The sequence below is a fragment of the Seriola lalandi genome, unplaced genomic scaffold (genome assembly GCF_002814215.2).
Source record: "Seriola lalandi dorsalis isolate HSWRI2012SDOR001 ecotype SW California unplaced genomic scaffold, Sedor1 jcf7180002054984, whole genome shotgun sequence".
In the NCBI taxonomy this organism is placed as follows: domain Eukaryota; kingdom Metazoa; phylum Chordata; class Actinopteri; order Carangiformes; family Carangidae; genus Seriola; species Seriola lalandi.
This window is the reverse complement of record NW_019525533.1, coordinates 334,728-359,565: the sequence shown is the minus strand read 5'-3', so window position 1 is coordinate 359,565 and position 24,838 is coordinate 334,728. Positions and strand designations below refer to the sequence as shown.

The 24,838-nt window shown below is 43.6% G+C and overlaps 2 protein-coding genes and 1 long non-coding RNA gene across 4 annotated transcripts; 2 read left to right on the top strand and 1 right to left on the bottom strand.

Annotated features, from left to right (window-relative positions):
- Positions 1–465: 465 nt before the first annotated feature.
- zgc:112982 (uncharacterized) lies at positions 466–10,417 on the top strand. Of its 2 annotated transcripts, none has more exons than XM_023396886.2 (11): positions 466–677; positions 1,793–1,836; positions 2,011–2,673; positions 3,145–3,954; positions 7,112–7,281; positions 7,653–7,773; positions 7,937–8,009; positions 8,100–8,221; positions 8,594–8,693; positions 8,776–8,890; positions 9,701–10,417. In XM_023396886.2, exons 2-11 carry the CDS (start codon positions 1,802–1,804, stop codon positions 9,712–9,714), a joined length of 2,223 nt encoding a protein of 740 aa, XP_023252654.1. In that variant the 5' UTR covers positions 466–677; positions 1,793–1,801; the 3' UTR covers positions 9,715–10,417. The 2 variants fall into 2 exon arrangements, with proteins under 2 accessions (XP_023252654.1, XP_023252653.1); XM_023396885.2 differs by having other exon boundaries at positions 8,085–8,221.
- Positions 10,418–11,231: 814 nt separating this feature from the next.
- lipib (lipase, member Ib) lies at positions 11,232–18,977 on the bottom strand. The gene is made up of 10 exons (XM_023396895.2): positions 18,902–18,977; positions 15,916–16,307; positions 15,298–15,406; positions 15,056–15,157; positions 14,560–14,649; positions 14,310–14,477; positions 14,145–14,234; positions 13,296–13,404; positions 12,673–12,846; positions 11,232–12,585 (listed from the first exon to the last, which is right to left on the bottom strand). Exons 1-10 carry the CDS (start codon positions 18,951–18,953, stop codon positions 12,501–12,503), a joined length of 1,371 nt encoding a protein of 456 aa, XP_023252663.1. The 5' UTR covers positions 18,954–18,977; the 3' UTR covers positions 11,232–12,500.
- On the top strand, positions 15,052–24,736 carry LOC147817237 (uncharacterized). The gene is made up of 6 exons (XR_015436539.1): positions 15,052–15,166; positions 15,326–17,291; positions 18,910–18,992; positions 21,089–21,260; positions 21,568–21,644; positions 21,751–24,736. It is a non-coding gene; the product is annotated as an uncharacterized LOC147817237 (long non-coding RNA).
- The last annotated feature ends 102 nt before the right edge of the window (positions 24,737–24,838 follow it).

Below are 24,838 nucleotides of genomic sequence, written 5' to 3'. Positions count from 1 at the left end.
ACTTCACAACATTTCAGGGGGAGATATTGTAAGTTTTAGTCCTCTACATTTATATAACAACTATAGTTGCACATAATCAGTTCATTAAATATAATGTACGTCATAAAGTACCAACACATTAACTCATTGAAATACTTCTATCATGTTAATTCTTCAATGAAAATAATACAACAATACAAAATTTTATAATCCTGAAAACAATGGGCACTTTTACTTTTTATAATTCAAGCACGTTTCTAATAATACTTCTGCATTTTTACACTGTGGTGTTATTACTTTTATATTGAGTAATTCAACCACTGTTGATTTGTTGTTTGACAGCACAGACTGCATATAAATATCTCTATAGAAATCTTTATATTCAGTCTGTTTAATTTGTTGCTGTGGAGCTGTGTGTTCGCGCAACCGATGGTTTTATTCTGAAAAGAACGCAGCGGAAGTGATGAACTCGTTGATGTTCGGCGGTTTGCGGATGTTACCGAAGTCAACGACGATACAGCCATTTTCTGACTTCAGCAGAAAGCTCAGCGCATTTAGCTAGATTGAGGGTATATTTGCTAATATATAGGGTTGTGTTTTAACATTATTAACTGTTATATCGCGGTGTTTTTTTGCGGTGCTCGTCCTAGCTTTAGCTAACGTTAGCCTCGGTAGCCTGGCGTGTGACGCGCACGGAGGTAAGTCGACTGCGTAACGTTAGCTTAGCTTAAACAGCAATGGTGTTATTTTTTATTAAAGGCTATTAAAACTGACATTACCCATAACGGTTGTTTTGTATGTTGTTTTAGTGCGGTGTCTGGCACTTTATCAAAATACACCTTTAACCTAATGTAAAATTCTTGCAACTTTTTTTTCTCTTCATTAATCCATTCGTTATCCATCTGCTGTTGCTTATTCAGGTCATTTTTAATGATAAAGTGATTATAATATGTTATATTCTCACTAAAATGTGATATACATGCACTTGGTAATCAATTCTAAGCCTTTTGGTTCATACTTCTGGTTTGACGGGTTTTAACCGTGTTAAAAATGTCTTAAATCTGACTTTCTGAAACCCTGCAGGCAAAAAGAGATGTTGTTGTTAATCTGCAAAAACTAATTGTGACTTGGTTTTATGGTTGAAGAAACTCAATCTGCTGCTGATATTGATCCGTGCACCTGCAGAGTGAAGATTGATTCTCATTGGATTATAGATGTTAGAGTTGTTTTGTCAGTGACTTGTTAATGTCAGTATCTGGAAACAGACAACTGTGTCCTTTAGATGGAAACTGGGTAGAAACTGGTTTGTAGTATAAATAAGAATAAATAATTTGTCATACAATCAATATCCAGTTTATTCAGTCCACCAAGCTAAAACCAGTGCAGTCTGAATCTAATACTTTCATGAAGTTGGAAAAACCTCAACTTTATGGTGGAGCTGTGCAAAATGGTTGAAATGTCATTATAATTTGATATTGATTTGATTGATATCTTGTGATATGAGTATACATCCTGATATATGGTTTATATGAGAACAAATTTCTTCCAAACGTTATGTTGTTATTTTGCTGAAAGTTGTGTAACTTTAATATTGAATCAAACTTTATGACTATGTATTTTAAGGAGGGTAAAGACACATTTTTGTCCCGGAGGACAAACGGTCTAATTAATCACAGTTAGTCACACCCTGTGAAAAGAAAGTTCTCCTTGATTTCTTAGATGAAATAGTTTTGTAGCGGCTGCCTGTACTGTGGCTTGTTGTGTTTTACCTGCAGCGTTAATCTTAGTAAAAAAAACTTTCCTTCTCTTGAAGGTTGACAAAATGTCCAGACCACGGTCGCTATCTCCTCACTACAGGTAAACGCTTTGTCATTATTTTATTTTCTCATGTTTGTGTCTAAAATTTAAACCATATATCGACTTTGATTTTTGCTTTTGTATAAATTATGGTGTGACTGCAGATTTTTTTCGGTTCCTTTGTCGAAGGTGGTGACATGATTTCTTTTTTTCTTTTCAATATTTGTTTTTCAGGAGGTTCCCATGGGAGGAACCAGACTTTGATCCTTACAAAGTCCTTGCAGAACTGGACGGGAACCCGCTGGACCGGAGTCACCGCCTCAGAAAGGATCCTGAAGAGCACTGGGACTACTTCAGGGAAGACATGTACCCAGAAGGCCAGAGAAGATCCCCTCCTTTCCCAGATGACCGTCAGTTTTCGCATCAACGTCGTCCAGACGAGGAGGAGTTTTACCACAGACGGCCATCGCCCCATTATGATGTGCGCTACGATGACCGGGGGCTCTCGCCACTGCGTAATGTAGGAGGAGATGGAAATAGACGCAGAGGGGGGTTTAAAGAACACTTCCAGAGTTTTGGAAACAGGGGGAGGTTTCCTCACTCCCCCCCGACTGTGGTGACGGAAAGGTTGCCGCAGGCGCGAAGGTCTCACATGGACCACCAACAGAGAGAGGCGGGGCTGGGCTGGAGAGAGGAGCAGGGCAGAGGTCGAGGGAGGTTCAGAGACCTCAGTCCCGGTGTGAGAACAGATGACCAAAGAGGCGGAGTAGATAGGGAAAGAGGAAGGAGGAACGCACAGGGTCCCAACAGAGACAGACGAAGGCCGGATCCACATCAAGAGAGGAACCCCCCCTTTAAAAGGCAAAGACGAGAAATGGATGACGCCAATCACCCTGGGTAAATTTTAAGCGAAATGCTTTGAAGCACTATCGCAGGGAAAAAGGAAACGAAGAATTCAGAGGATGCTCATCTTTCTAATTTTCATAGAGCAAAACCCCTCACTGTCTTTTTTTTTTTTTTTTTTTTTTTTTTAAGATAACACAAAATACTATTTTCTAATTCTAACAAATATTGCATGGCTTAAAGTTTTCTCTCCTCGCAAGCTCTTCTAGCGCTCTAACATTTCTGCATGTCTCATGTTGGACATACTCTAGTTGTTAATGCAAGTGGCAGCTTTAGTGGCAAAAGTAGTTTTTATTTTAACAAATTCACGTTGCATCAGTAACTGGAAAATCCAAACACTTAACGGTTATAGATCGTGAATAAATCCAAAGCTAATGTCAAGTGTAAATGAAAAAGCAGATGTGAAGATTGGATGGTTCCGTGTCTCATTGATGAACCGTGTTACCTCCTCTTGTGCTGTCACAGGTACAGGAATGAGGAGGACTTTGGGGAACCGCGTTACTCAGTGGACGCACCCAGAGATGGGTTCGGAGGAGACGTTCAGGGGAGCCTCCTCCACAGAGGCGCTCATCACTCGAGGCCGCTCGTCATTGAACACGATCACGGTATCACAGAGAGCAGAGAAGCGTCACGGTGGGAACACTTTGACGAGCACAGAGATCTGGACCCTGACTTTGATCGACGGAGGAGTCCCCGCCCACTGAGCTCCTCGCAGGAGCGTTTCAGGACGCCAGACAGCAGGTTGGATGATCGGGAAGACATGAGAGGACGCCGATTACAAGATAATTGGAGAGACGCCAACTATCTTGAAACGAGGAGGAGCCCTATGCCGCAAGATAGACCCAACCCCATGAGATATGGTAATCGAGATGGTTCTGTGATCCACAAGGGGAGGGGCAGTCCTCGCCCGGCCAGGGGGAGGTTGAATCGCGGACAGGGCGGAAGGACTGGACCGTCCAGGAATCATCCGCGCTTACAGCAGTCCCCCCAGGAATACCAAGATCCTCCTCATGAAGAGCAAAGACCAGCGTACCGACCCTTCAGGCAAGATTGTTACGAGGATCCCACTGAAGAGGAGCCAAACTGGGCGGAACGGTGGGAAGACGTCAGGGCCACAAGTCTGGACCGACACCTACCGAGGGACGACTTGGACCCTAAAATGCCCCGTCAGAGGGAGCGCGTGTGGAACGATCAGAAAACCAATAACATGAGCGCCGTAAAGGAGGAAACGTTAACCATTAAAGTGGACATGAGCCGACCCGTTAACCAAAACAGGTAGAGTATTTCTTAATCACATTATCAATGGTGAGTGGTGGAAGTTCACACTTCTGTTTCTGAGCTCGCGGAAAGCTGCTGCAGGAAGAGGAAAGAAACAAGCTGATGGAAGATGGAGAATTACTGGAGAGAAAATAACGTTTGTCATTGAAGTGAATTTGGTTGAAGATGATTCAAAAGCTGCCAGATCCTCAAGGTTTACATGAAACGTCTCGACGCCTGTAAGGAACTGCTGACACCAGCGTCGACCAGATAACATGCTTTACCCGATCGAGGCGCCTCGCAGAAGAACCAGTACATCTCCGTACAAAGCTGAAGTCGCCTGCATGTGAAAATATCAGGAAGAAACATGTTGCTGTTGAAACTGAAGACCGTGGAAAAGCTCAAACGTCCTGGTCAAATTGATCCCAAGTGGAAATACGTTTTGGTAAAATGAAGAAGAAGAAGAAGACGAGCGAAGAAGTTGCATCTGACTCTTCATAAGTGAGAGACGTCACTCAGCACTTGACGCTTGTGTGGAGGAATTAACTGGAAATAAAGAAAGGACCTGGTGTTCATTCATTCATAAATCAAGACTTCCAGATGATCGAATCCACAAATTCACATCTGCTTCGGTTTCCTGACCTAAAGGAGCAGTTACTGAGAACAAGACTGAACGTCTCTACTGGTCAAGTCAGCTGGAAACCTGAGAGCGGGAGATGGCTCTGACGATATGTAGGAAGAGGTTTTACCCGAAGGACAGCAGGTGTTCACCCTACGGCAGCAGATTCGTCCTCCACCGGCGATCTGATGTGTCTGTTTATCACAAGGGTCTTAGAAGAAGGAAGACTGAAGAGGAGTGGGCTGCAGAAGATGCACCATCACACTCACTGTGGCCTCTTGTGACGACAGACATCCTGAAGAGCGTGTTGAACACGACCTGAACCAGCCTTTTAATTTCCTGTTATTCTAGTTTTCTTACCTAAAAGCAACTGTGACATCACACGCCCTCGAAGGAAGGTCGCCGTATGTCGTCACTCAGTCTCGTGATGTCTTGGTGTGTTGGAAAGTTTTGTTTTTTTTGGAGCCACTTTGACTGAAAATGGAAAACTCAACTCATTTGACGACGACAAGAAGAAGTGTTTGTGTTTTGCAGGTGAGACGATCCTCTATCGTTTTTTAGAGATGATTTTCACTGTTTCCGCTGACTCATCTGAAGAGACCGGAGTGTCTAAAATAAAAAGGCCCAGAAGACTCAACACCAAACCTACAGAGGAAATGTCAGATCACTGCTCTCGTCTCAGAACGGAAGTCGAACAGAGCCGACACAGACGGGCGGCGCTCTGTGAACACATGGATGTTCAGACGTGAAAGCCTTAACTGTTACGCAACATCACTTTCCTCACGACGCAGCGAGGAACCAAGACAGTTAAAGGAAGGAAGTCAATCTGAGCCCTCTCTGATGAAGAGGATAATAATTATGAATATGCAAACAGAAGATAAGAGCGTTTCTGAGCTGGATAGGAGCCGGTCGTTCAGATGACACATCAGATTTTTGGAGATGCAAAAGAATGAGAGAAGAACAAGTCGGTCATGGTGAAGAAGTTTACCGAGCTGTTTTCCATCCTGTGTGGAAGAGCAGGGAGCATTTGTGTTTAAGGCTGGGAGAAGATCAACTTCTGCCTTAATTGGGCAGCTACTGAAACGAGCTGCTGGAGTGTTTGAATGTTTATTTAAGTCAATGTCTTATTTTGGAAAGAGGATTCAGAGCATGTTCACTGTGGAAACGCTGAGACATATCCAAGCTCAGACAAACACGAGCAACTAAAGAGTCTTATTCTTGTCCGGGTTGCCACAAGGACGGACAGATGGAAAAATAAAAGAAGAAGAAATTGAATCCATGAACATAAACATCATCAATCTTAAAAAGAGGAGAAAATAAAACCATCAGCTTAGTCATCAGTGACTATAAATGGAAAGCGTCCTCAGTGCTGTCGAGCGGAGGAATCGATGCCATGAGCATAAATATCACCTGCTCTGTTGGAAGGAGAAATGAAGCCGTAAACATAAACCTCATGCGGGAAAGAAAGAAAGAAAGAAAAGAGAAATCAGAGCAACATCTGTGAAGTTAAAAGGAGGAATAAAAGCCACGAATATAAAAGTCTTAAAAGCTGAAAAATGGAGGAGAATGAAGTAAATATAAATGTCACCAACTGGAGAGAAAGACACGTTAAAGCCATGAACATAATTATTAATGTTGATAAATGTCAACACTGTCGAAAAGGAGAAACTGAACTCAGACACAAATATGGAGAAGCTGAAGCTTCATCAGATCAGTCGAGAGGAAACTCCTGAAGCCGTGAAACTGAAGCTTCGTCAAGAAGATGTTGACGTCACGAACAGCGTCATGAACTTTGGCTTTGAAGAAAATCAAGCCAAGTGTCGAGCGGAGCGGTGGAGAACCTGATGAACTGAGAACCAAACACACACGTGAAGAAACACTGGAGACGAGAAAAGAAGTGTGAACTTTCACCTTGCCTTTAACTCACCTGTCTGTTAAAACGAGGGGAATCCTGCTCTCCTCCAGCTTTCCCTTTAAACCCTCCTTAGGCATCATTTAAAAAGATTATGAATATGTCTGATTCTGTGCATTTAGAGGTTGAACATCCCTGTTTGTAGTCAACATACAGGATGTAGTTACACTAAACACTGTCGGTTGTGGAACACATGAAAGGTAAGTGCGTCGGGTAAGGTAAAGCTGTTTTTATCTCCTTTTGCTCAGGTGTGAAGTGATGGACACAGGAAGTTATTTAACACATAGAAATATAAGCTGAGACGCTGAAAACATTTATAGTCCGTCATTAAACTTTTTTCCCCGCTACAGTCATTATCAAATCATCAGAGACCATAAAATAACGACTCGTGCAGCATTTTCCAGCTGTTGAAACCTTATATGAAGCAGCGATGTCAGCAAGTTTCCCATGTTTTATGAGAATCTATAAACCGGAGAATTCCCTGTCACCGTAGCTGGTAGATTAAATCTGGGAGGTCATTTATCTTTCTTCGCCAAAGGACTCATCTTCATCATCCTGAGGGAAACCATATTTGTCTGTTGGCTGTTGTTTTTAACCCTCCTCCTCCTCCTCCTCCTCCTCCTCCTCTTCCTCTTCCTCTGCAGCTCGCTGTGTTACTCCTCAGACAGGCAGCTCTCTTTAGACCTCGTCAACGTGGGTCGTCAGCGTCTGGACTTCCTGCCCATGCTGGAGCATTCTGGGACGTACCGGGAGACGGCCACGCACACCGGGACGTTTGCACAGGAGATCATCACGCTGGTGCACCACGTCAAAGGTCGCTATACATTATATACACACGCGTCGTATCAGGAAATCAGCACAAACTTATTCACTGTTCATTGAGGTTACTTTCAAGTAACACGGTGTAGTCGGTCCTCAGGTGTCTGTCTGGAGGAAACAGCTGTGCTAGCTCATGCACTAAATTCCTGAGGCTCGGGGGGGGTTTAGGGAAACCAGCTGTCACCTGCAGAAGTCAAACCATTTTAAATCTTTGCAGAATTTGTCAAATCACTGCATTTATCTAACGGGCAGCGTTCACACCTGTCCGTGTTTGCAGCCTGTCACTCAGGAGTTGTAATTTGTATACAGTCAACAAAGCACGTACACAAAACATGAGTGTTTCCTTGTCTCTTGTCTTGTTTGCAGAGCAATATTTCAGAGATGACGGGGTCACCCTGAACGAGCGTTTCTCCGCTCCTCAGAAAGGCGGCTACTCTGAAGAAGAGACGGAGGAGCTGACGTTGGATGAGAGGTTCAGTTCAAACCGGTACGTCTCACACGGGGACGCTAGTTGTTGTTTTCAGTCGTCTCAGTGAAGTGAAATGAAACGCACCGCTCCCACAGGCGTCCAGCTTAAGAGCGATGTTGAAACACTGAAGGTTTGTTAAACTCAGACCTTTTCCCCTGGTTTTAAATCCTCTCCTCTGCAGAGGCTTCAGTCTCAACATGAACTCGCTGCTGGATGACGACGAGCCTCTGTTCTCCAGACTGGGGCCGATGCAGGTGGATAAACATCATCTTTTCTCAAGTTCTGCTTTGGCTCTCGATTGTCTTTATTGATTGATGTTGTGACGACAGGGTTTGAACCAGCAGCCGGTGCGAGGCCCGGGGGACCTGAGGCACGACCTGGAGAGGAGGCGGCAGGAGAGACTGGAGGGGGTGAAGGTCACGATACCAGGGAGCAGTATGTCACAGCGTCAGCTCGGTCCAGCCGGGTGAGACTACACTTAGTTTACCACTGTTTTATTTTACCACTGTGCATCTGTGTGTTTTGCATTGGCGCTTTTCTCGGGGGGATCGATAAAGTTTTGCTTGAGTAAAAAAACACTAAAGACACAGGAAGTTTTTCACGGCAGGTTTTGAGTCTCAGGATGTAAAAACCACCAGAATCTTTTTCTCAGTTCAGCTTCACTACAACCCACTGAACTTATTGATAATCTCTCTGACTAAAACTGAAATAATCAGCCGCAGCAGAAATGGAAAAAAAACAATGTTTTGCACTTGAAGTACAAAGTTCAGTCTGTGTAAGTGTCTTTAGTGTTTTGATAACTGAACTTTCCTGCTACTTGTGCTGATGTTTCCGTCAGTGAGCCGGGGTTAGACTACACTGAGGAGTTGGCTCAGGTGGAGGACGAGGGATTCTCCGCCTGGTCCGAGGAGCAAAGCAGGAGACGAGACGACAACATGGTGAGTGTTAAAGAGTCGGGCAGCGGCGGAGCTTCACCTGCGACCCTCCGGTCTGATGAAGAATACGTCTCCTTCTCTTCAGGTACCGAGGAGAGGAGGTCCGTACAGACCGAGCGCCGGCCCCCAGCGCAGGAACAATCGCTTCGGGAACCGCGGTGGATCGATGAGGCGACAGAACAACCGCAACAACCCTGCAGGTAAGTTGATGCCCCTGTAGAACAACGGCGCAGGAAGTTCTCCTTCCAGAGTAAAACGTCATTTTTCAGACAAACGAACGCACAAATTCTTTCCACATCCACATAAACACAAGGGTCGACGTGACGTACATTTATTTATCAGCACAGGAAGGATGAGCTGGTACATTACTGTTGAATCATAGAATATACAGTCACTAAGTTAGATTATCTTAATTATAACTCGTTAATAAACAATAATCTATATTCTCTAACTTCTAACAGCCTGTAAATCTGTTCCCGCCGTCTTCACATCAGGCGTCTCCTCCGTCCCGTCCTGCAGCTGCTGTGTCCGACTCGCCGTGACACATTTAGTCAGATTTACGGTGTTGACCTCTCCTGGCTCTCGTCGTGTAACAGCCCTGCAGGCCGCCGCCTCTTTCTCTCCCGGCGGCTTCGTGTCGAGTCTTTCGGGGTCGTCGGGTCGCGGAATGTTCCCTTCTAACCTTCGACCTTTAACCGGTTGACACGTTAGCGCTTTAAGGAGGTTTCCCCCGCCAACGCCTCCCACTGATCAGCTTCTAATCGCACCTGAGCTCGTCCAATCCCGTCTTCCCGCCTCTCTTCTCTTCTCTCTCCATTCAAACTGGTCAAATCCTCTTTTATTGTCGCTGTTTATTCTTTCTGCTGTTGCTCAGCTGTCAGCCCTGACCTGGATCTGTCTGACCTCTCTCTCTCTCTCTCTCTCTCTCTCTCTCTCTCTCTCTCTCTCTCTCTCTCTCTCTCTCTCTCTCTGACCTCTCTATGACCTCTCTCTGTCTCTGTTGTTCTCAGGTCCTAACTGGTGATCGGAGAGTGGAAAGGTATTTCATTTGGATGTTGCTGACTTGTTCTCGACTGATAACACATCTAGTAAAAACCAGCCAATCGGGGGGGGAAGTGTTTCGTCCTTGACTCGGGACGAATTGTGGCCCGTGTTGACAATGTTGACGTATTTAAAAAAAACTGTGAAGAAGTCTCCGCTCTGTCTGTGTTTGTGAAATGTGAAACGTTGACACCTGCAGAGCTGGAGATTCACATTTTCCAACTTTGTGATCTCTTCACACTTTTTCTGTCCTCACATCTTCGTTTTTTTTGTGTGTGTATGTGTGTGTCTTCCTGTTGATTTCTTTCTCTCTTCATTTAAAACTCAAACAGTCGCTGTTCATCCGGTTGAAATCAGCAGCTGAATCGTTACTGAGAAATGTTAAAGGTGAAATTGAGAAAAACACACAAAGGTCAAGTGAAGTGATTTTTCCTGCTGACGGATCATCATCACATCCTCCCTCCCCGTTATCAGAGAAGTACACATCACCGGTGTTGGTTTAGCTGCTTGTTATGACGTAGGTCTGTTGATTTAACATCCTGTCGTTTTCTTTCCGTCTCCGTTGTTTTTCTCGTCTGTACGGTCCAACATTACACGTTACACCAGCCTCGCTGTCGGTGACATGAGCACACGTCACAGGCCGCTCTCCAGTTGTTACTGTTCAAATAAAACATTTCTCATTTTGATTTTTGTCTGAGTGTCGTTGTGTTTCAAAGCCGGAAACTGATCTGGTCACTGTTATTTCACAGCAGACGGTTCAAAAAAAAAAAAAAAGACATTTTCACAGCAGGAAATTTGACATGTTCCAGTTGGAAATCACGTGTGACTCATAACGTTAACGGTGAGTCACACCTGTCACTTTCCACTGTGATGAAGTGATGAAGTGATGCATCTCACCTTGAGAGAAGATGATGAAAAAGGTTCAATTTCAGTTTAAATCTGATGTTTACGGATCAGTGTGAACCACAGAAGCTGTTCGGAGTCAGTTTGATGAAAAGTCTGCAGCTAGCAAGTTATTAATGTGCTAATTATTTCTTTCCAATTAATCAATTGATCATTTTTGTCTGTAACAAGATTCTCAGTTTTTTCTTAAACCTTCACATTTGAGAAGCTGGAACCAGGAAGTGTTTTAGAAAAATAATTATCAGCTCTAATAACAACTGAAGTGTGTCTCTGACAACTGACCAAACTCCATCTGCTGATGAAGGACACAAGATGCGGCTGAAAGCTCCAGAAAAACACAAAAAGTAGATTCTGGTGATGAGAATTATTTTGTCAAACATCTTGTTTGTCCTCAGCTGCGTCGCTGTCTGAACCTCAGTGTCTGTTCAAAGGTGGAGGTGACGTCACTTTAGAAGAACCTCAGTAACATTTTACTTTTCCTTAAATCTTGTTTTTCCTGCGATCGACAGTAAAAACAGCTTCACGTTCTTATTTTAACTTCACTGTACAAAACATCAAAAATCTGTGGCAGAAAATAAATCAGTATTGGATCAGATATGTTTTGAAATCAATATTTATTTTAAACATTGGATGAAAATTCATAATAAAAAAACACTGACACATTTCTCTTTTTATTGGCTGCTCAGTTTTTTTGTTACTCGGCTCTTTAACAGCCGAAGAGTTGCTTCGTTTGAAACCGGGGATCAGTTAACGAGCTACAAACGCTCGTCGTCGTTAGCGACCTTTGTTTTCACATTTTCCAACATCGCAGCAGAACAGCGTCACTGTTACAGTCCAGATTCACCTGAACGCTGATCAACAACTAATAAGGCACAGACAACTGCAATGAAACCGATCAAAGGGTTTGATATGTAAATATTTCAGATTTCTGTTATTGATTATACAAAGTTAAAAGAAAGAAAAATCAGGATTAACTTCTTATTTGAATGAAATTTGGTTTCCAGACACCAGGGGTCACCACATATAGTAACGTACATGATTATTTATCGTATTTATTTATGCATCATATTGATTAAATTGATTCACGTGGCTGATTCTGAAGGGAATATATAGAAAATTGTGTATATAACTTTTTTTTTTTTCACCATGTCATCTGATATTTTGGTTAAATATGAGTTTAATCTGTTCTGTAAATTTAAGGTGCATTCAATTTTTAAACGAGTAGAAATGTTTATAAAATTTGTGAATAAGTTTTTCTGGCAAATCTATTTATTTCTATTAACAGCAACCGACCAAATGTCTTCTGCGCTCAGGGTCACACGTCACATGTATGTTTTGTCTCCACATACATGATTGTGCGTTTCATGAATCAGATTTAAACTGGACTTTTTAAAAGTTGTGACGTGGTGTAATTACGACATGTTTGTTACTCTGCTGTGAACGTGATGAGAGACAGGTGAGCAGTCGTACTGACTGTCCCACTGCAGGTGAACATGAGACCTGATCTCACCGTGATGTAAGACTCTCCTGCAGCAGCTTTTAATCTGCTGTGTTTCCTGACCTCACAGCTTATCACCCGTCGCTCTTATTAGCTTTACAGAATTCCCGTCAGCACCAGCGGAGACGTGGCTCCAGGTCATACATAACAATATCCCGACTGTCCAGTAACCGGGAGTTGTCCACAGCTTGTTTGGTCGTCTTCTTCAGCCGGCGAGGAGGCTGCAGCTCGTCCTGTGGGGCCCCTGGAGGTGCACCCGGGGCCGGGACACCCTGTAGCATCCAGAGGACGTCTGGGTGTCCTTCGGCCGGGTTAGGGGCGTGTTGAGATGTGTTTCCATAGAAGAAGAAGTTTGTCTGTGCAGGGAGTCAGGGGCCAGAGTTGCAGGGCAAAGGTCGAAACGCCACCTCCATGTTCTCCTCCATGATGATGTCAAAGCGGCACATTAACGGCCTGAAGGAGAGGGAGACGAGATTAGATTTCACAATTTATTGTTTTAAACATTTTCTCACTGAGCAGCGCTGTGGGCCGAGCTCTGACCTCTCAGGACGCTCCAGAGGCGTGAAGCGTATCCGCAGCAGTCTGATTTTGTACCGAGGGCCGATCACGTTGCCGGTGCTGATGCGCAGCGAGATCTTCTGGACGTGCTGCAGATCCTCGTCGAACTGGGCCAGCAGGCGGGTGGAGGTGTACTGCTCCAACCGGAAGCGCTTACTGCCAGGAAACAGGAGGAGAATCCAAGTTAGGAAATGAATGAATGAATAGAAATAGTTCTTTGATCTGCAGACTCATCAATATCTGGATGAGGACCGTTAGAGGGGGATGTATGGAAGCCCAGAGCGGCCATGGTTATCTAGAAACCATTAGTTAATTATCTCCTGATCAATGGATAAATAACGATAACAGACTGATTAAAAATAATAATTTCATGAGAAAACAACTTTTGTTACAATAAGATAATTAACCTGAGATCTCAACATGACACAAAATTAAAATTATTCGGCTCCTGTGGTGGATATAAACTTTAAAAGCAGACATTATTTTGCTTTTTATTAAAACCCAGTTGTAAATCTCAGTTTAATTCGATCTGGACTGATCTGGACTGATCTGGACTGATCTGGACTGATCCGATCCGGACTGATCTGGACTGATCTGAGACTCACTGGTCGATTCGAGCCTCGGTGAAGGTTCTGCCGCTGTGCAGCCGGATGAAGACGACCCCCCAGCGGAGGTACTGGTTCCAGGTGACCATGTCCACTCTGTAGCTCAGCTCTGCCACACACACACACACATTATTATTATTACTTAAAGATTAGGTTATATCATTACTTTTAACACTTTATAAAGCATAAATAAACAAGTTATAACACTTTTCAGGCTCACTATTTGGCAAGATCAAGTTAATGCTTCTCATTAACCTGACTAATGAGTAACTACCATTTATAACTTGTAAAAAGAGCCTTAATGTAAAGTTTAAAACATCATTATTAGTGTAATGGTAGTAGCTCATTAGTCAGATTAATGAGTAGTAAACATCAACTTGATGTTGCCAAATAGTGAACCTGCATCAACATAAGAAATCTGCTGTAATTTGTTTATAATTGTTAATAACCTAATTATAAAGCATTTATAAATCCTTTATGAGGGTTGTCTTATTGTGAAGTGGCACCTTCATTTCTTTTGCAGTGAAACGTCACATTCACTGTACATTTTATTATTTGTTTACTAAAACATTTAATATTAGCTGCTGATGCGCATGCGTGAGAAACATTTTAGCGTCGTATTCAAGGTTTTTCTAATTTTACTACAGGTGAGTAGTTCAATACAAATATTTTATAAGATAATTACATGTTTTATGTGTAAAATGTTCCTCTTCAAAGTTACTACATCAGCCAGATAAAAGTAGTAAAGTAAAAGTAGAATAATTCCCTCTGAGATCTGTTAGAATTAAAGCAGGAAATAGAACCGGAACAGAGTAAAACCCGGTGTGAACCCTCAGGTGTCGGACTCACTCCTGTACGGCAGCGCGGCCGTGGTGCTGAAGAACACTTTGGTCTGTCCGCGTCGCAGCAGAGTCTCCTTCCACTGGCTGACGTCATAACCTGCAGGTGAGACAAGCGCAGGTGATCAGAGGTCAGTCGTCCCACAGGCGGCTTGGAGGTGATGTCACCACCTACCGAGCACGGGGCAGGAAGCGGGTTTGAAGGCCTCGCACTGCAGACACCTCGCGTCCATGAAGTCTCCGTAGGACGAGCAGGGGTAACCGGTGAGGCTGCACGTGCGGTTCAGAGCGCACAGGTACAGAAACACCGAGCGCTGGTGGTCACACACAAAGTAAGATTTACCTGTGGGTGAAAGACGAAGATGCTGAAAGTGAGTGTGTCAATGAGTGTGAGTGTGTGCGTGCATGCGTGCGTGTGTGTTCACCTGCGAAGATGGTTTTGGGACACCCGGGTTGGTCGGCTCCACCGTTGGCGTAGAAGTCGATGTGACCGTGAACTCCTCCCAGTCCAAACGCTGCACGCAGGAAATACAGAGGGAAACCGTCACGTGACCGATCATCACAGGTGGAAGGTGTCGCTTAATACACCTGTAATCACCTGAGTAACTCACCTGTATCTCAGGACAACATGTCAAATACTGAGAAAATGGAATATATGTGTTTTAGTTGCAGCCAATCATCATCATCATCATCATCGTCATCGGTTTCCTAATATTAGTTTTAAACGACCACTTATTGATTATCTCGACATGTGACAGTAAATGTTTTTGTCAACAGGAAGTATCAAGGTAACTGAAACTGCACTAAGATCAGCATGTGACGTCATATCAGCGTCACCTGTCGTGACCTCATCAGAGGTAGAAGAAGCAGAACTGTGTTTAACTCGTTTACTGTCAGTGATGTTGATCTTAAGTTGCTCACAGTTCATGTCGGTGTGAAGAACGTCCACAAACATGGCGTCCGAGGGGTCCAGCCTCTCCTCCGGCCCGGCGCTGGTGAACATGGGCCCCGCCGGGTCCAGACCTGCAGACAGTAAATAAAATCATTTATTCTGTAAAATATAGTAAAAGTTTTAAAATCTCGGCTTATTTTTAACCCTGAAAATCTTTGCACTGAACTTCCTATAAATTCTTCATGTTTTTCCTGCTCGTTGATTATCTCACCTGTGATTCGTCCAATCTTCCCCTTCAGGTTCGCGCCTACAAATCCCGCCAGGTGAGCTCCCAGACTGACGCCGATGAGGTGAACTGAGCTCAGAGCGGCTCCTTCCTCCTGCAGGAGACACTCACCGTCACATTCAAGGTTCCTTCATCTCACTGTCCCACAGACATTTAATCCAGCAGAACAGAATCAACTCAACAACTTTGGAAAATTTTCAAGATACCATATTTTTAATTAGTGTGTTGCTTTTCTAGACCGTCATTTTCTAAATTGATCACAAAATGTGATGAGTTGAGATCTGGAAGACTTATTTCTATTTATTTTTTCTTAACTTCGACTAAACGACGAAACAATTTTCAGGTGGAAACTTCGACCTTTTATCCGGCGTCTACATTTTCAAACTTCCAAATTGTTATTCTACTCTCGGTTGTAATTCTGAAGTCTTTGGAAAAAGAGAAAAAGAAAAAGAAATAAATCGAGTAAAATAAAACTCTATATTTACACATCCTGCAGTCAAAGAGCGACATCATCAATCATCCTGTTGGAGCTGTGTCTGCGTCCATCTAATGGATTTGAGTCCAACAGTTTTGTGGCGTGTGTCTGAGCTGATGATCTCTCACCTCCATGGTCATGATGAACCCGGTCAGGTTGTGGGCAGCCTCCCTCGTGTAGGTCACGGCGGTGAAGTAGTTGAGGTTTGCCGCCCCTTTGTTCCAGTCCACCACCACGACGTTCATGTCCTCCTGCTCGGCCAGCAGGCGGACTATGTGGTCGATCCAGATGGGGGGCGCTCCGGTGGGCCGGTAGCCGTGGATGACAAAGGCAGTGGGGCGGGAGAGGTCGAAGAGCGGCTGCGAGGACGGGCGGTGGTGGTCGAGCTCGCGGCCGCAGTCGAGGTTGGAGCGGGTGTAGAGGAGCAGCCGCACGTACAGGCTGGTTCCCATGAAGCAGTGGGACAGGTTGAGGTCTGTGAAGTTATCGCAGTACTCCCCCTCCCCGCTCTCCTCCTCACCTGGAGACACAAAACGGCGCCATGTCACGGTTAAAGTCTCTGAGATCACGCTCTTATCCTCATTCTGATGCTCGATGTGAACGTGAACCGAAGCTCCTGGATCTGCAGGGGTTTATTAGCTAACTGCACAGGTGCACAGGTGCACAGGTGTTCCTAATAAAGTGCTCCAGCATCTGAATCTGTGTTTCTGTCCTCAGAGAAATGCTTTTTAAACAGTGCTGCAAATCAATGACAGAGACGTCACCGCGTGATAAAAACAGCCAGACGTCGACGTGGTCTGTAAGTATTTGCTGACACGTTTGACCGTCTGACCCCGTTTCATCCTCTGCACAAAGGTCAAAGGTTAACTCAGTCTGACTGTAAATGCTGGGATCAGCGGTTCGTCTGGTTTCTGGCTCTGTGACGGTGAGTTTTACTTTGACCTCTTTAGCTCTGTGATGCGAGGATTAAGCAGATATCCAGGTAACAGAGAGTCTCCGAGCTGCAGCCGCCTGAAACCGACACTAACGGCCTGGTAACGTTCAATCTCAGCTGTTTTTCTGTGCACTCCTCTCAGTGTTTTAGTAATGTCAGTTTAAATCCAGTACTTCCCACACACCATATTTAATGAAGTCAGGCTGAAGAGGAGGGTTTTGCTCTCACGTCCCTTAAAGATGTGAAACTGTCCAGATAAAAGATTCAAGAAGAAAGTTGTTTGTGTTGCAGAAACACTGGTTGTATGAGACTGAGACAGGAAGTGAAGGAGAAGAGTCTGGAGGGAAATACACTCTGCACAGACAGTCAGCAATCCTGTTAATAACACTCTGAACACACCTTGTCATAGCTAAGTATTTTAATCAACTTTAGCCCCGCCCACGAGGGCTCTGATTGGCTCTGTTGTTTTTCCAATCAGGGAAACCTTCGGTGGTCTGAAACGAGACACGAGAGAGCGAGATGAGAGAACTGATGCCACTCTGATGTCTGTGGGACAAACATCTGCACCAGGTGTAGATTTAAAATCCCACTTTTTACCTGTAATATTTTTCTCCCTATGATTTCAAACTGAGTTCATTTGTTTTTTCCAGTTTTTGAAATGATCATTCGTTTCTTTTTCTGGTGTGATAAAGTAGGATCTTGTGTATTTCCAGTGTTTGAGTATAAAACACAAACAGAATAATTCAGCTCCTCAGGAACGTTTAATATATCCTGAAATTAATAAAAATGTATGGAATTAATTTAAATTTCATCCCTGATATGTCCGATAACGACTTTTCAACATCAAAATTTAGCTACAGTCCTGAAAATCCTTCATCAATGAATCTGTGTTCACTCAGAACTGACTGATTTAAATTGAACAGATTAAAGTGTCAGACCGTAGAATCTGCTTCCTCAGCATCTTTTAACTCCCGCCAACTATTTCAAGCTCTGTGATTGGACGTCGTAGTTTTGATGTCCTTACGCAGATATTTTCTGACACAGATCTTAATCTTCTGGACTGATGATGTAACTGGGAGAGTTTCACGAGCTTCAACTTTTACTTCCAGAACCTCGAGCGCCTGAAATAACGACTGCGTCTAACAGCAGCTAAAACCTCAGTTTGTCATTTTCTAAAGTTTATTGTTTTGCACAATTTGAACAAATGAGATATAATGTGTTTATCGGTGTGTTATTTTAACTTTGGACAGGGCCAGGCTGTTTCTCTCTGCCTCTGGGATTTATAAGTGGGTTTCCATCCAAATGTCAAAACACAAAAAAAGATTTCAAGATTTTTTTAAATTTAATTTCCATTTTGTTTTTTATTTGCAAATGTTTATAAAAAAACAAGTGGACGTAAACCCACCTTATGTCTTTATGCTAAGCTAAGCTAATCATCTCCTGGCTCCAGCTCCATACATCACGCTCAGAGAGCGGTATCCACCTCCTCATCCAACCATCAGCAACAAAGCAATCGGCTAACGATTAGCATCAGAGCTAGCTGGCTCCAGCAGGTAGCGATCCCCGCTCTGCAATCAGCTGACACGGGTGCGACACTGCCCTCAATAGGATCAGGCTGCTATAAAAAAACACCTCATCCCGTCGGCACCCGCCCAACCCTCCACACAAGAGGTGATTACAGCTGTCAGTCAAACCAGGAGGGCGGGGCTAAAGGGTGGAAATGGCCCCGATCCAGCCCCACATTAGTCAACTATGAATTAACAGATGACTGACCAACAGACTGTGTGTGTGTGTGTGTGTGTGTGTGTGTGTGTGTGTGTGTGTGTGTGTGTGTGTGTGTGTGTGTGTGTTGGACCTACTGTATTTTTACTTTTACACCACCAGACAGAAACAGAAACAGGCTGTTCCATTAGAAACTTCAGCCTGGAGCAGATGAGGGGGGGGGGTGACTTTATATAAGCTGTTCCTTCCTACTCTTCACTAAGCTGTTTCTGTCTTCACTCACACTCACACAATTATAAGTTTGTGGATATTTGCAGAACAACGTGTTATTTTTATCTCTGTTTGCTGCAGGATCAATCCCTCCTCACAGATAAGACTGCAGCTCTGAGCACAGTTAAGCTTTCACTCTGACCTCAGGATCTATTCAACAAGAAATCATTTGTTGTTGTTGTTCTTACCTTTGCAGAGCACCAGGAGTCCCAGGAGTCCCAGGAGTCTGCGGGGCAGCATCCTTCCTCCCACCGCACAGACAGCGAGGGGATGACAGAGGTAAAGAGGCCGACTGAGAGAGAAGGAGCTGTGGCTGCAGAGTGAGGGAGGCGACTGGACGAGGGAGGGACTGTTGTGAGAGAGAGGGAGAGAGAGAGAGAGGGAGGGAGAGAGGGAGGGAGAGAGGGAGGGAGGAGAGGTGGAGACTGATAAAGGGAAAGAATAGAAAACAAGAAACAAAAAAACTGTTAAATTATGTGAGTAACTTATAGAAAGTTTGAGGCCACAATGGGACATTTTTAACACATGAAATATATTTTGTGAACATGATTGTGTGTTATTTTCCTTTGTGTTGCATGTTTTCTGTTTGTGTCGTCTCACTAAGTTTATACTGCGCTTCTGTAAAGTGTACAGTGCGCTGACTGTGTTTACTGCAGACCTTTAAACAGCTGCTTTAATCATTTATAATCATATATTCTTCTTTTATAACGACTGTGTCACATCCAGGGCCTAAAGATGGAAAACTAAAAACTAATTCTGTGCATTTACATCAGTGTTTATAAAGGTGCACTGTCCCTGTCGAATAATCCAATAAATCTGCAAAGAATAATTCATTTTGAACAAATAAAAATCTTCTGGTTCAGTTTGACTCATCTGCTCTTTGCTCTAAAAAACCCTTGGACACTTGTTGATGTGGCAAATTACTAGAGTACAGAATATTTTTATGTCACTGCAATTATTTTGTGTTCAAACGATAATTTATCCGTGTGCAAAAAACATTTCTACCTGCTCAAAATGTTCTGTAGTTTGCAATGAAACGATCAAATATCCTGGAAAATTGATCAGTGAGTCTGTGATGTTGGACAATGTCAGTATCTTAAAGTCTCAGCTGAAGGTTCTTAGAAACTACAAAACAGAGTGCAGAAGAAAATACATGAAAATATAAAACCTGGTAGGTGGCCCTCGGCTCAGCTGCTCCTCATCACTGCTTCCTGAGGTTAAAGCATGATTGTGGGTAATCTGTGCCATCAGAAGTTGGAGCCGCACCGGCGACGGTTATTAATAGCTCCGCAGCCTCCGACCGCGCTGCACCCTGCCCACCCTGCCCACCCTGCCCACCCTGCCCTGTACTCACCCGATTCAACGCGAACACATGTAATTTAACGTCTCCAGAGAGAATCGGACTCTGAAAACACTTCAAAAGCAGCGAAACTGAGCGGACATGCAATGTTAGCCGTAATGTAAGAGTGCAGGCTGAAACCGTACAATCACAGGCAGAGCAGAAGCCCGGGAGGCGACTGTCGTGTAAACTCCTCGCCGGCCTGTTCAGGAGGAGAAGCTCACATTCAGTTTGCTGATATTCTTCAGAGACAGCTGCTGCGTGTCTCTGATCCTCCCTGCCAGAATAATAATAAATAAGCACCAGTGTCGTAGATTTCTTCGCCACTCAACACAAAAATCTGAACTAAAGCCAAAGTGTAGAGGTGCAGTCATGTATGTATGAAAAACAAATGGTCAGGAAGTTAGAGAGTGAAGGGGAGTTCACACTGATGAAATTTCAACTTTAAAGGCCAAAAATCTACGAATGATATTTTCCTGGTGTGACACTAGTGATAATATCTGACGCTGGTGAACACAGACAGCTGGTCTGGACCTGATGCTTCGTCAGGACCTGATGCTTCGTCAGGACCTGATGCTTCGTCAGGACCTGATGCTTCGTCAGGACCTGATGCTTCGTCAGGACCTGATGCTTCGTCAGGACCTGATGCTTCGTCAGGACCTGATGCTTCGTCAGGACCTGATGGGTTCAGGATCCGTAGCAGAGCTGTACATTCAGGACGTTACACCGTCTGGTTGAGATTAAACTTTCACCTCTTCACCGCGTCGCAGAGACCGACTGATGATGCTGCTCTGCGTCTGATGGATGAATCAACAGGAAGCTCTCTGCAATAAAGTTCAGTCTTTCTACCAGTTTCAGGTCTCACTCTCACTCTCTCTCACTCTCTGTCTGTCTGTCTCTCTCTCTCTTCTGTCTGTCTCTCTCTCTCTGTCTCTCTCTCTCTCTGTCTCTCTGTCTCTCTCTGTCTCTCTCTCTGTCTCTCTCTCTCTCTCTTCTCTCTCTCTCTCTCTCTGTCTCTCTCTCTCTCTCTCTGCAGGCCAGGACTGAAATGTGATGCAGCCAGGTGAAAGATGACTGTGAGGTCACGATGTTCTGTGACCAGTTAAAGAGCTTATCTTTGGAGGCCACACCCTCTCATCAGTCACCTGACCTGGCAAATAACAGAGGGTTGAGTTGAGTTGAAGACATTATAAAACCAGAGATGTGTGGTCAGTTTAAACTGTTTCTTCTTCTTTTTTTCTATATTTGTTTATTGGATTTTCTACAACACAGAAATGCCAAAATGTGGTATAAGAAAATGTTTCTTTTTAAAAGTTAAGAACAGACTGAAGTGAACAGAGAGCGGAGCAGCCAGCTGGACGCAGCTCCTCGGCTCTGAGCACTCAGTCATTACACAGTTAGATTTTTATTCTAACGTATCATCTGCTGCTGCTGAGGTCTACACAAGTTCTACACAAGTTCTACACAAGTTCTACACAAGTTCTACACAATAATATATTGTTGTTTCACATTTAGGTCACATGACGACCCCTGATCCCGCCCCCATCCACCATTTAAAGACTGTGAGATGCAGTTGAAAGCTCCAAAAGCTTGTAAGTGGACTATTGATCTCAGATCACTTCATGACACACTCTGTGTCAAAGGTCAACGCTGAAGTCTCCTGCTCAAACACTTTCAATGTGTTTCTGCTTCTTTAAGGCGCTGATAGAGGGCTCATAGAGGCAACCTTCAACTCTTCAACCATGAATCTGACCACAGGTGTTACAGGTGTTACAGGTGTTACAGGTGTTACAGGTGTTTGGCTACAACAGGTAAAATAGTTGTTTATTGGGGTTTGGTGTGATGTAGCTCGACGTAAAGATGAGGGAGGAACTTTAATGACAGGAGCACTGATGTCATCAGTCGGGTTCAGATAATAAATAATCAGAATATTATTATTATTATATTATATCAGAAATAATGATCTAAGAATGAGTGATGCAGCTGGGTTAGCGGGGGTCAGGGGTCAGGAAGGGGCTGGATGATCTATTATAAGAGTCTTCAGCTAAAGCTGCTCAGATAATCGCAGCTAAACAGCTGAACCTGAACATTTTCATGTGTCTGTGGCGTTAGCTGATGAAAGTAGGATCTCACATGAGTCCGTTCTCTGACACCAGGAGCTTTATTTCAAGTATCATCTTCACATCTGAGCAGAAAGTTCATGTCCGTGTGGGCGGAGTCATGACAGATGAGATCTGGGAGAACAATTACGTGTCGAGACGAGAACTCGGGACCAAAAAACGGCTCAGTTATGAGTTTTAAGAGTCGGCTTCGTTCAGCTCAGTCAGCATTTCTTATTTCCCTGCAGAGATCTTCAGGTTGTGAAGCCTGTGGGGAGCAAGGGCTGATGGGAGATGAGCATGTCCCGGAGTTCTGTGGGGAGGGAGAAGACCACGACGGACGCTTCCCCTTCGGCCACAATCATCTTCATCACAGGGAGGAAGTTGATTTTTAAGACTCCTTAGACTGCAGGAGAGAGGATACTGGAAATGTTCTGGAAAGTCAATTTAGAAACAATAAGGAGACGAAATGACCAGAAGAATAAACGAGAGAATAAACTGAGAACTGAATGATGTGAGGTTTGACCTTTGAACTGCTTCTCCTGCTCACAGTCTGCACAGGATATAAACATGACACAGTGACACTCCACTGTTGCTGTTACTGTTGCTGCTGCTGTCAGCTGAAACTCTTCACAGACGTCAACAGATAATGTCTCTAATGTCTCTAACGTCTCTACTGTCTCTAATGTCTCTAATGTCTCTAATGTCTCTAATGTCTCTACTGTCTCTACTGTCTCTAATGTCTCTAATGTCTCTAACGTCTCTAATGTCTCTAATGTCTCTAACGTCTCTAATGTCTCTAATGTCTCTACTGTCTCTAACGTCTCTACTGTCTCTAATGTCTCTAACTTCTCTACTGTCTCTAATGTCTCTAACGTCTCTACTGTCTCTAATGTCTCTAACGTCTCTAACGTCTCTACTGTCTCTAATGTCTCTAACTTCTCTACTGTCTCTAATGTCTCTAACGTCTCTAATGTGTTTATGTCAGCACGTTTACTGCAACATGAACCTGCAGCGATTAAATGAACCAGATGGCAGCAGCTCAGACACACTCCTGTGTTTTGTAACTCTTCTGTTGAAGTGAAACTGACAGGGAGCACCTGACGAGCAGATTGTGTGTGTGTGTGTGTGTGTGTGTGTGTGTGTGTGTGTGTGTGTGTGTGTGTGTGTGTGTCCTTCAGCACACAGCTCCTCCTGCAGGACAAAGCCGGTATGACGAGTTTCACCTCTTAGTTTTCTTGATGAGTCAGAGAATAAACTGAAGACTGTCGGGTCACATCATGGAAATCTGTGGCAGCTTGTCTCATTGTTTTACTTCTTCTCTTTCTTTGTTGTTAAAAATCAATCATTACCAGTAACTTAACCAAAGAAAGTAACATTAAATGTGTCGATTGTTTGTTGATCTGAGTTAAAAAATATTCTTAGTCTGCTGGAAAATTTAAAATCAGGTCCACTTTCCTGTATTATTGTTATTCTCCATTATTTTCAGTTTTCTTGTGTTTATATTTCTCTTGTGTTGTACATTATGTTTTTGTTTTATACTCTGCTTCATCACAACACAGTTCGCCCTTTCTTTAAATCTTATCTTGCCCAGTTGTTCGATAATCCATCCATGACTACGACTTCTACTCGTCACTTGATTAAGATCTGCTTATCCACTTTAAATACTGCGGCGCCTTCAGAGGTCGGCTCTAAGTCTAGAGACAGAAAGCAGCTTTAGATAAATGATAATTATTGCTCCAGTATAATAATAACATGACCAAAGATACGAGAGCTCTTTATTATTCAGAACTTATTCCTGCCAATCGACACAAACTAAGATTTTTACTGAAGACTGTTGATTCACTGACGAGTCCAGCTCCATCCAGCTGAAGGTGATGCTGATTATTGAAGATTTTATTCTTATTGATTAGCAGGAGTTACCACCTGTTCTGATGTTCAGCAGCCACATCAGGTCACACTTTCCTTTTCCTTTTCCTTTTTCTTTTTCTTTTCCTTTTCCTTTTTCTTTTTCTTCGAGATTTTATTGCAACAGGTTTTTTTTTTTTAAATAAAAACTTGTGTGTAAGTGGAAAATAATTCAGCTTTTTCAGGACAGGTCTTGTGAATCTTAGCAACAATCTGCCGGCTGCTGAGGCAGCCATGTGTTACGGGCTGAGCTGCTGGGTGGAGCTGCTTTCTGACAGTTTTAAAGTGGTTTTCCTCTTGTTTTTCAACGGGACCTGCCAAGTGTCTATCAATAACTGTGACTCTTCATTTGCATAAAGTACAGTGTGTCTCAGGGGTCAATTCTAGGTCAAATTTTATTCTCCACTGAGTTTCCTGCAGGACTGTCTGCACCAGTCAAACACAGATCCTTGTCATTGGCTCCGAGCACACAGACTCTGCTGGACCAACCTTTCCTCTGCATTGAGCTTCGCACCTAAATGATCTTATTTTAAGAAGAAACTCGAGACATTTATGTTCAGTTGAGTTTTGTGTGTATTCATGATGTCTTTCTGCATCTGTGATTTTCTCTCTAGAACTCGTGACCTGTGAATTTGCTTCTTATGCGGAACATTAAACTTTTATTGTGTCTTCAAATAGCAATGCTTCGACTTCTGTTGCTAATTAATGCTGTTTCTAATAATCAAGAGCTTCTACCACTTACATTTCACACGTACACACACACGTACACACACACACAC